The sequence below is a fragment of the Tachyglossus aculeatus genome, chromosome 22, assembly GCF_015852505.1.
Source record: "Tachyglossus aculeatus isolate mTacAcu1 chromosome 22, mTacAcu1.pri, whole genome shotgun sequence".
Lineage (NCBI taxonomy): Eukaryota > Metazoa > Chordata > Mammalia > Monotremata > Tachyglossidae > Tachyglossus > Tachyglossus aculeatus.
The window spans coordinates 48,360,878-48,371,747 of NC_052087.1; the positions used below are offsets into that span (position 1 = coordinate 48,360,878).

A 10,870-nucleotide genomic window follows, 5' to 3' on the forward strand; every position below is an offset into this window, starting at 1 on the left:
ACCGCTCAAAGAAACCAGGCCTGGGGACTCGGGATTTTTATGGAAAAAAGAAAAAAAAAAAGAAAATGTATTTATCGCCGTGGAGTTTGAAAAACAAACCTATGTACAAGTCAGACCGGGGGGCTTATCTGTGCCCCTGAGGGGTGCGGAGGGTCTCTTGGGAGATGGAGCCTCGTCCAAGGCGGGAAAGGAAGGGAAAACTCTTAGGATGCAGGGCCGGAGGGAAAAAGGGGAAGGAGAGGGAAGGGGGTTCTTCTATCCACACACACATACACACAAACAGACGGTCAGACCCCCCCAACACATAAACAGCCCCCGCCCAGGGCTCAGAGGCCCTTGCGCTGCCGCTTGAGGAAGGACAGCGTGTAGTCACTGGGGGTGGACACCTTCTGCTTCTTCATCTGCACCTGGGACTGGGCAGTGAGCTGCAGTTTGATGGCGCTGGAGTTGATCTTGGTGGCCACCAACAGCTCCTTCATGCCCTTCATCTTCTCGCTCTGGAAGGTGAGGACGGGGCCCTCGGGGGGCGGCGAGGCCGGGGGCGCGGCGGGCGGGGCCGGGCCCTCGGGCCCCCGCGCCGCCGGGCCGGGTGCCGCCCCGGGACGCCGGCCCCCGGCCTTGTCCGGGGCCGGCTTCTTGGGGGGTGGCGGCTCTTCGGGCTTCGACTCCCGCCTGGGCCCCCTCCGGCGGCCCTCCCGGGCCTCCTCTCCCCACGGCTCCTCCGTCTCCGTGGCCTCCGCCTCCCGGCTCACAATGTGAACTTTCTGCCGGACCTGGGGGCGGGCGAGGGGATGGAGCGGGGGCATCTCAGTCGGCCCGGGGCCCCTCTCCCACCCCCCGGCCGACGGAGCCTCTCCCCGAGGCCCCCGCCCCTCCGGCCGGCCGCTCACCTGGCCGTCGAAGCGGCCCAGGGACTGGACAAGGAAGGTGGCCCAGCCCACGTGCAGCACCGGTGTGGGGCTGCCCTCCTCCCACTTGCAGATCCCGTCATAGAAGCGCAGCAGGTGGGCGAAGCACTCGGGGTCTTGCAGGGCTGAGCTGGGCACGGGGGAGCCCTGGGGGAGGGGACGCATCAGGGGTGTGGAGGTCCTCCCCTCCCCGTCCCCCCGTAAGTCCCCCAGACCCTCGTGTGCACAGGGCCGAGGGGGCCGGGCCTCCCGCCTTCCCGTACCTGGGGGTGCTCCCCTCCGCCCCGCTCCTCACTGGCTTCCAGCAGGCTGGCCGCCTCCTTCAGTAGGTTCGGCACCACGTCGTTGGCCACCTCGAAGAACTCCTTGTAGATCTCCTCATCCTCCCGGCAGTAGTTGTAACTGAGTGAGCCCCGGGAGAGGATGGATGGGTGCATCCTCTTCTCCCGGGCTCCCCACCCCCATCCCCCCGCGCCCTCAGCAGTGGGCCACTTGGCTTCAGGGAGAGGACGGGACGGTGGGCGACCTAGAGCTCCTAGAGGGGGAGGCCAAGGAAGGAGAGTGGGGGGGGTGTGCTGAGGAGAGGGAGCCCGGGGGGGAACCTCACTCTTGGATGACGGTGGCGGTGTCAGCCCAGGCCTGCAGGGCCTCGCGCACGTTGCGGTTGCGGCAGTGATAACCGGCCAGGTACATGTAGGGGTAGATGTGCTCGTCTCGATAGTAGGTCTTCGCGGATGCGATGCCCTGGTGACGACAGCTGAGCTGCAGGGAGCCAGCGGGGTCCCATCCCGCCGCCCCGCCCCAGTGCTCCCTGCCCTTCGTCCACTCTGGAGGGCTGGGGGCTTCCGTGCTGTCAGCTGTCCCGGGGGTGGAGAGGCAGCTGCCCTGGTTTGACTTCCCATCCCCGATGCTCACTGCCCTCCCCCAGGCCCCACCTTATGGTAGATGGTGAGCGGGTCGGGGCGGTCTGGGGTTGGCTCCAATTCCTCCAGGTCTGCTAGGTTGCCCAGGGCCATCGGGTACCTGGAGAAGAGCCACCGGGCTCTAGCATCCCTCCAGGAAGGGCTGCCCCAGTCTGATCCCAGCGTCCCCCTCCTCCCACCCCCACCCCGCGATCCCAGCAGGCCGCCCGGTGGGCTTCACCCCCTCCAGTCAGTAGTCTCTTCACACGCCCACCTTTCCAGATGACCCAAGTCATACAGGAGCCACAGCAGCTTCTGAGGAGACAAGGGACGGGCCAGGTGGGGAGTCAGAAGAGCCACCCGGGGCCGGGGAGCTTTCCCGCGGCCCCGGGAAAGTGAGAGGGGGCGGGGAAGCGGCTGGGGACGGAGCCGGGAGTGCCAAGGTGCGTTCGCTCTGGGGGTTTGGGGAGGGGGATCGACAAGGCCAGAGATCGGGGGGAGGGTCTCACTTGCTGCAGTTGCAGCAGCTCCAGAGAGTCGGTGTGCAGGTCAATGGAGGGGTTGATGGCGCACACCATGAAAGCCACCTCCATCTTCCGGTCGCAGCGCAGGTAGGAGCCTTTCAGGTACAGCCAGCTCTGGGGAGGACCCGAACTGGGATCATCATCATCATCATCAATCGTATTTATTGAGCGCTTACAGTGTGCGGAGCACTGTACTAAGCGCTTGGGAAGTACAGATTGGCAACATCTAGAGACGGTCCCTACCCAACAGTGGGCTCACAGTCTAAAAGGGGGAGACGGAGAACAAAACCAAACATACTAACAAAATAAAATAAATAGAATAGATATGTACAAGTAAAATAAATAGAGTAATAAATATGTACAAACATATATACAGGTGCTGTGGGGAAGGGAAGGAGGTAAGATGGGGGGATGGAGAGGGGGATGAGGGGGAGAGGAAGGAAGGGGCTCAGTCTGGGAAGGCCTCAGTCTGGGATCAGAGCACATCCCCCCAGCTCCCACTCCGCCTCATAGCCCGGCTCCCCGCTGGCCTACCCCAGCCCCCTGCCCCTCTGCTTGTTGGAACAGGGAGCTCCAGGAGGGCAAGGGTCGGGTCCTTCCTGTCCCCCGTCGTTTCCCCAGAAACATCAGCCCGATAAACGAGGACGATGTCGATTACCCGCTCGGCCACACCGGCGTTGACCGTCTGGCCCCTGCGGTCCTCGTTGCCCTTCCCGTGCCACGTGACCTCGGCCGTCTGCTCTCCGTCGGGCCCGAAGACGACCCAGGCGTGGTCCTCGGACAGAGCCAGGTGGACGTCCCAGAGCCCCAGGGCCTGGCAGGCCCCCACCACCGCGAAGGCCACCCCTGAGCTGTCTAGCTTGGTTCCTGGGGGGGGAAGGCAAATGGGGGGCCGGTGTGATGGCCGGGCCAGCTCGGGAGGGCCCGAGAAGGGGGAGGTAGCGACCCCAAACACCGGTGAATCGGTAACGGGGAACTCCAGGGAGAGGGTCCACGAAGACGGAACCAGCTGGAGCCCGGGGAAGATGGGGGGCGACGGGGGGAGGTAATGGAGCCCGGCCCTGGCCCCGGGAAGAGGGAGAGAGGGTTCAATAGCTCCACTCTAGGAGTTACCGGGGGTGCGGGGCCTCTTCAGAGAGAAGTAGCGAGGCCTAACGGATAGACCCCAGGCCTGGGAATCAGAGGACCCGGGTTCTAATCCCAAACTCCACCACCTGTCACCTGTGTGACTTCAGGCAAGTCAGTTCCCTTCCCTGTGCCTCAGTTACCTCAATCTGTAAAATGGGGATTAAGGCTGGGAGCCCCAGGTGAGACAGGGACCGTGTCCAATCCGATGGGCTCGTATCAGAACAGTGCCTGGCGCGGAGTAAGCGCTTAATCATAATAATGATGGTATTTGTTAAAGCACTTACTACTATGTGCGAAGCACTGTTTTAAGAGCTGGGGAGGTTACAAGGTGATCAGGTTGTCCCGGCGGGGGCTCACAGTTTTAATCCCCATTTTACAGATGAGGTAACAGGCACAGACAAGTGATTCGCCCAAAGTCACACAGCTGACGGTTGCAAGAGCCGGGATTGGAACCCATGACCTCTGCCTCCAAAGCCCGTGCTCTTTCCACCGTCCTGGAAAGTGGACACGCTGCATCATCATGGTTATTATTATCATCATCATCATCATCATCAATCATATTTACTGAGCGCTTACTATGTGCAGAGCACTGTACTAAGCGCTTGGGAAGTACAAATTGGCAACATATAGAGACAGTCCCTACCCAACAGTGGGCTCACGGTCTATTATTAATTGTTATTATCGATTGTCCCCCAGACCACGGGTTCCCAAGGAGGTGATGAGGGGCGGGGTTGCCTCAGCCCCGAGTCGGCTCCCGGGGTTGGAGGAGAGCCCCCCGCCGCGCCGGCCCCGTGGCCCAAACCTGTGATGAAGCTGAAGAGCGACTGGATGTGGGCCCGGTCCTTGAAGTAGGAGCGGCTGAGGCTGTTCCAGATGACGTCGGAGACCTTCTTGACCAGGTCGCGGCTGGACACGCCGCCCTCCCGGGGGTAGAGGGACAGGTCCACGGCGCCGCGGATCTGGGCCGTGAAGCGGGCGTACAGGGCGGCGATGATGGACAGGTCGGCCACGGGGAAGTAGGTGAGGCCGCCCGGCGGGTCGGGGGCAGGGCTGGGCTGGAAGCTCAGCTCGGGGACGTTGGTGGGGATCACGCGGTTGACGGCCAAGAAGTGCTCCACGAAGCCCAGCACCAGGGACAGGAGCACCAGGTCCGGCTCCTCCCGGCTCAGCTCGGCGGCGAACAGCCGCACCACGTCGTCCAGGGAGCGCAGGGGGAACAGGCTCTTCTGGGCGGCCTTCAGCCCCATGGCGGCCGCCGGCGCGGGGGGACGGGGAAGGAAGCGGGGCAGGCCGGCCTGCGGGGAAAGAGCGTCGCTTGGACCGTGAGCCCACCGTTGGGTAGGGACCGTCTCTATGTGTTGCCAATTTGTACTTCCCAAGCGCTTAGTCCGGTGCTCTGCACATAGTAAGCGCTCAATAAATACGATTGATGATGGAAAGAGCCCGGGCTTGGGAGTCAGAGGTCGTGGGGTTTAGTCCCGGCCCCGCCCACTTAGCTGTGTGACTTTGGGCTAGTCACTTCGCTTCTCCGGGCCTCAGTGACCTCATCTGGACCTCATCTGGATCTCCCCCAGCGCTTGGAACAGTGCTTTGCACATAGTAAGCGCTTAATAAATGCCATCATTATTATTATTATTATTCTCTGGGCCTCAGTGACCTCATCTGGAAAATGGGGATGAAGGCCGTGAGCCCCCACGTGGGATAACCTGATGCCCTTGGATCTCCCCCAGCGCTTGGAACAGTGCTTTGCACATAGTAAGCGCTTAATAAATGCCATTATTATTATTATTCTCTGGGCCTCAGTGACCTCTTCTGGAAAATGGGGATGAAGACCATGGGCCCCCACGTGGGATAACCTGATGCCCTTGGATCTCCCCCAGCGCTTGGAACAGTGCTTTGCACATAGTAAGCGCTTAATAAATGCCATCATTATTATTATTATTATTCTCTGGGCCTCAGTGACCTCATCTGGAAAATGGGGATGAAGACCGTGAGCCCGCACGTGGGATAACCTGATGCCCTTGGATCTCCCCCAGCGCTTGGAACAGTGCTTTGCACATAGTAAGCGCTTAATAAATGCCATCATTATTATTATTCTCTGGGCCTCAGTGATCTCATCTGGAAAATGGGGATGAAGACCGTGGGATAACCTGATGCCCTTGGATCTCCCCCAGCGCTTGGAACAGTGCTTTGCACATAGTAAGTGCTTAATAAATGCCATCATTGTTATTATAATTATTATTATTCTCTGGGCCTCAGTGACCTCATCTGGAAAATGGGGATGAAGACTGTGAGCCCCCACGTGGGATAACCTGATGCCCTTGGATCTCCCCCAGCGCTTGGAACAGTGCTTTGCACATAGTAAGTGCTTAATAAATGCCATTATTATTATTATTCTCTGGGCCTCAGTGACCTCATCTGGAAAATGGGGATGAAGACCGTGAGCCCCCACGTGGGATAACCTGATGCCCTTGGATCTCCCCCAGCGCTTGGAACAGTGCTTTGCACATAGTAATTGCTTAATAAATACCATCATCATTATTATTATTATTATTCTCTGGGCCTCAGTGACCTCATCTGGAAAATGGGGATGAAGGCCGTGAGCCCCCACGTGGGATAACCTGATGCCCTTGGATCTCCCCCAGCGCTTGGAACAGTGCTTTGCACATAGTAAGCGCTTAATAAATGTCATCATTATTATTATTATTCTCTGGGCCTCAGTGACCTCATCTGGAAAATGGGGATGAAGGCTGTGAGCCCCCACGTGGGATAACCTGATGCCCTTGGATCTCCCCCAGCACCTGGAACAGTGCTTTGCAAAATGTCATCATTATTATTATTATTATTCTCTGGGCCTCAGTGACCTCATCTGGAAAATGGGGATGAAGACTGTGAGCCCCACATGGGATAACCTGATGCCCTTGGATCTCCCCCAGCACTTGGAACAGTGCTTTGCACATAGTAAGTGCTTAATAAATGCCATTATTATTATTATTCTCTGGGCCTCAGTGACCTCATCTGTAAAATGGGGATGAAGACTGTGAGCCCCACGAGGGATAACCTGATGCCCTTGGATCTCCCCCAGTGCTTGGAACAATGCTTTGCACATAGTAAGCGCTTAATAAATGCCATCATCATTATTATTATTATTATTCTCTGGGCCTCAGTGACGTCATCTGGAAAATGGGGATAAAGACCATGAGCCCCCACGTGGGATAACCTGATGCCCTTGGATCTCCCCCAGCACTTGGAACAGTGCTTTGCACATAGTAAGCGCTTAATAAACGCCATTATTATTATTATTATTCTCTGGGCCTCAGTGACCTCATCTGGAAAATGGGGATGAAGACTGTGAGCCCCCACGTGGGATAACCTGATGCCCTTGGATCTCCCCCAGTGCTTGGAACAGTGCTTTGCACATAGTAAGTGCTTAATAAATGCCATCATTATTATTATTATTATTATTATTCTCTGGGCCTCAGTGACCTCATCTGGAAAATGGGGATGAAGGCTGTGAGGCCCCATGTGGGATAACCTGATGCCCTGGGATCTCCCCCAGCGCTTGGAACAGTGCTTTGCACATAGTAAGCGCTTAATAAATGCCATCATTATTATTATTATTATTCTCTGGGCCTCAGTGACCTCATCTGGAAAATGGGAATGAAGACCGTGAGCCCCACGTGGGATAACCTGATGCCCTTGGATCTCCCCCAGTGCTTGTTACAGTGCTTTGCACATAGTAAGCGCTTAATAAATGCCATCATTATTATGATTATTATTATGAAAAAGGGCTGGCTGGGGTGCTCTTAACCCTTGCAACGCCGCTGGAGACAAAAGACCCGCTCTTGCTGTCTCCCGCCCCCCCTTCCCGACACACATACACACACACACAAACACACTCACCTTCTCGCCACCCCCTCCCCCTCCTCGCCAAGACCCTCCTCTCCCATTCATTCATTCAATCGCATTTCATTCATTCATTCAATCGTATTTATTGAGCGCTTACTGTGTGCAGAGCACTGGACTAAGTGCTTGGGAAGTACAAGTTGGCAACATCTAGAGCCGGTCCCTACCCAACAGTGGGCTCACAGTCTAGAAGGGGGAGACAGAGAACAAAACAAAACATATTAACAAAATAAAATAAATAGAATAAATATGTACAAATAAAATAAAGTAATTTATTGAGCGCTTACTGTGTACAGAGCACCGTACTAAGCGCTTGGGAAGTCCAAGTTGGCAACATAAAGAGACAGTCCCTACCCAACAGTGGGCTCACAGTCTAGAAGGGGGAGACAGAGAACAAAACATATTAACAAAATAAAATAAATAGAATAAATATGTACAAATAAAATAGAGTAATTTATTGAGCGCTTACTGTGTGCAGAGCACTGTACTAAGCGCTTGGGAAGTCCAAGTTGGCAACATAAAGAGACGGTCCCTACCCAACAGTGGGCTCACAGTCTAGAAGTGGGAGACAGAGAACAAAACAAAACATATCAACAAAATAAATAGAATAAATATGTACAAATAAAATAGAGTAATTCATTGAGCGCTTACTGTGTGCAGAGCACTGTACTAAGCGCTTGGGAAGTCCAAGTTGGCAACATATAGAGACGGTCCCTACTCAACAGCGGGCTCCCACCAGGCCGAATTGGCGGCCCTCCCCCAGCCCGCATTTTCATCCCTTCAATCGCATTTACTGCGCGCTTCCTGTGTGCAGAGCACTGTACTAGACGGATTTATTACTCCATTTATTTCAATTGTACATATTTCCTATTCTATTGATTTTATTAATAGGTGCTGTTTTGTTGTCTGTCTCCCCCTTCTAGACTGTGAGCCCAATGTTGGGGGGGGACCGTCTCTAGATGGACTTCCAAGCGCCTGGTCCAGTGCTCTGCACACAGTAAGCGCTCAATAAATACGATTGAATGAATGAATGAATGCATGAATGCATGAATGAATGAATGAATGAAAGTCCAATTCGGCTACAGATAGAGACAATCCCTACCCACCAACGGGCTCACAGTCGAGGAGGAGACAAAGAGCCTCGCATGTGGGGCCCAGGCTCCCATCACCACCCTCCCTTGTCCTTCCCAAACGTTTAGCCCAGTGCTCTGCACCTAGTAAGCGCCCAATAAGTATGACTGAATGAATGAATGACCCCCGCCCCACCCCCCAGGACCTGCACCCACCTCCACTCACCGCTCACGGCCCAGGCAGGCCAGGCGACGCGCCACCCGGGGGCATTGTGGGAAATGTAGTCCGGGCTCCCCGCGGTGCCTCCTGGGAAATGGAGGCCCTTCCCGCGCGCAAGGCCTGACGGGACTGGTAGTTTTTGACCGCCCGCTCCCCGCGCGGGGGCTCCTGGGAAACGTCGCCGCGGGGGGAAGTGGGAGCCGTTCTTGCCTCTTCTTGCTGAGGCCTAGTCATTCATTCATTCATTCAACTGCATTTATTGAGCGCTTACTGTGTGCAGAGCACTGGACTAAGCGCTTGGGAAGTCCAAGTTGGCAACATAGAGGGACGGTCCCTACCCAACAGCAGGCTCACAGTCTAGAAGCGCTTACTGAGTTCAGAGCACTGTACTAAGCGCTTGGGAAGTCCAAGTTGGCAACATATAGAGACGGTCCCTACCCAACAGTGGGCTCACAATCAATCAGTCGTATTTATTGAGCGCTTACTGTGTGCAGAGCATGTACTAAGCGCTTGGGAAGTACAAGTTGGCAACATAGAGAGCCGGTCCCTACCCAACAGTGGGCTCACAGTCTAGAAGCGCTTTCTGTGTGCAGAGCACTGTACTAAGCGCTTGGGAAGTACAAGTTGGCAACATATGGAGACGGTCTCTACCCAACAGCGGGCTCACAGTCCATTAATTCATTCATTCATTCAATTGTATTTATTGAGCGCTTACTGTGTGCAGAGTACTGTACTAAGCGCTTGGGAAGTACAAGTTGGCAACGTATAGAGACGGTCCCTACCCAACAGCGGGCTCACAGTCTAGAAATGCTTTCTGTGTGCAGAGCACTGGACTAAGCGCTTGGGAAGTACAAGTTGGCAACATATAGAGACAGTCCCTACCCAACAGCGGGCTCACAGTCTAGAAGCACTTACTGCGTGCAGAGCACGCACTAAGCGCTTGAAAAATACAATTCAGCAACAGATAGAGACAATCCCTACCCAACAACGGGCCCACAGTCTAGAAGGGGGAGGCAGACAACAAAACAAAACAGGTGTCAATGCCATCAAAATAAATAGAATTATAGCTATGTTACTTTGATCTGTATCAGATGTGTCTATACCTATAATTCAGTTTATTTATTTTGATGCTATTGACACCTGTCTACTTGGGCAAATCACTTCTCAACGCTGGCATGAAAGTCAAAAGGACATGGATTCTAATCTCACCTCTGACACTTGTCAGCTGTGTGATGTTGACAAGTCACTTATCCATTCATTCATTCAATCATATTTATTGAGCACTTACTGTGTGCAGAGCACTGTACTAAGCACTTGGGAAGTACAAGTTGGCAACATATAGAGACGGTCCCTACCCAACTGTGGGCTCACAGCTCTGAGCCTCAGTTCCCTCATCTGTATAATGGGGATTAGGACTGTGAGCCCCACGTGGGACAACCTGATCACCTTGTATCCCCCCACCGCTTAGAACAGTGCTTTGCACATATTAAGTGTTTAGCAAGTACCATCATCATCATTATTATTATTTGTTTTGTTTCATTGTCTGTCTCCCCCCTTCTAGACTGTGAGCCCTCTGTTCGGTAGGGATTGTCTCTATCTGTTGCTGAATTGTACTTTCCAAGAGCTTAGTAATAATAACAATAATAATAATAATAATAATAATAATAATAATAATGACAATAATGGCATTTGTTAAGCGCTATGTGCGAAGCACAGTTCTAAGCGCTGGGGAGGTTACAAGGTGATCAGGTTGTCCCACGGGGGGCTCACAGTCTTCATCCCCATTTTACAGATGAGGTAACTTGAGGCCCAGAGAAGTTGTGACACTTGCCCAAAGTCACACAGCTGACAAGTGGCGGAGTCGGGGTTTGAACCCACAACCTCCAAAGCCCGTGCTCTTTCTACTGAGCCATGCTGCTTCTCTAGTACAGTGCTCTGCACACAGGAAGCGCTCAATAAATACCACTGAATGAATGAATGAATGAGTGAATCAGTTTTCATCTCTCTTTAGAGTGGCTGTCGCCTACACTCTCCCCACCCCTCACTCTTAGATTGTGAGCACTTTGGGGGACGGGGACCATATCTGATGATGATGATGGTATTCGGTAAGCACTTACTACATGCCAGGCACTGTTCTAACCTCTGGGGAAGATCCAGGGGAAACAGGCAGGGCACAGTTCATATCCCATATGGGGCTCACAGTATTAATCCC

The 10,870-nt window shown here is 54.4% G+C and overlaps 1 protein-coding gene across 3 annotated transcripts; it reads right to left on the reverse strand.

The window, feature by feature from the left end:
* Nucleotides 1–21: 21 nt before the first annotated feature.
* On the reverse strand, nucleotides 22–8,964 carry MEN1 (menin 1). Of its 3 annotated transcripts, none has more exons than XM_038764278.1 (10): nucleotides 8,930–8,964; nucleotides 4,265–4,757; nucleotides 2,993–3,201; nucleotides 2,320–2,448; nucleotides 2,085–2,125; nucleotides 1,844–1,931; nucleotides 1,516–1,652; nucleotides 1,172–1,310; nucleotides 891–1,055; nucleotides 22–773 (listed from the first exon to the last, which is right to left on the reverse strand). In XM_038764278.1, exons 2-10 carry the CDS (start codon nucleotides 4,707–4,709, stop codon nucleotides 327–329), a joined length of 1,800 nt encoding a protein of 599 aa, XP_038620206.1. In that variant the 5' UTR covers nucleotides 4,710–4,757; nucleotides 8,930–8,964; the 3' UTR covers nucleotides 22–326. The 3 variants fall into 3 exon arrangements, with proteins under 3 accessions (XP_038620206.1, XP_038620208.1, XP_038620209.1); XM_038764280.1 differs by lacking the exon at nucleotides 8,930–8,964 and adding an exon at nucleotides 8,665–8,693; XM_038764281.1 differs by lacking the exon at nucleotides 8,930–8,964 and adding an exon at nucleotides 8,655–8,677.
* Nucleotides 8,965–10,870: the final 1,906 nt, after the last annotated feature.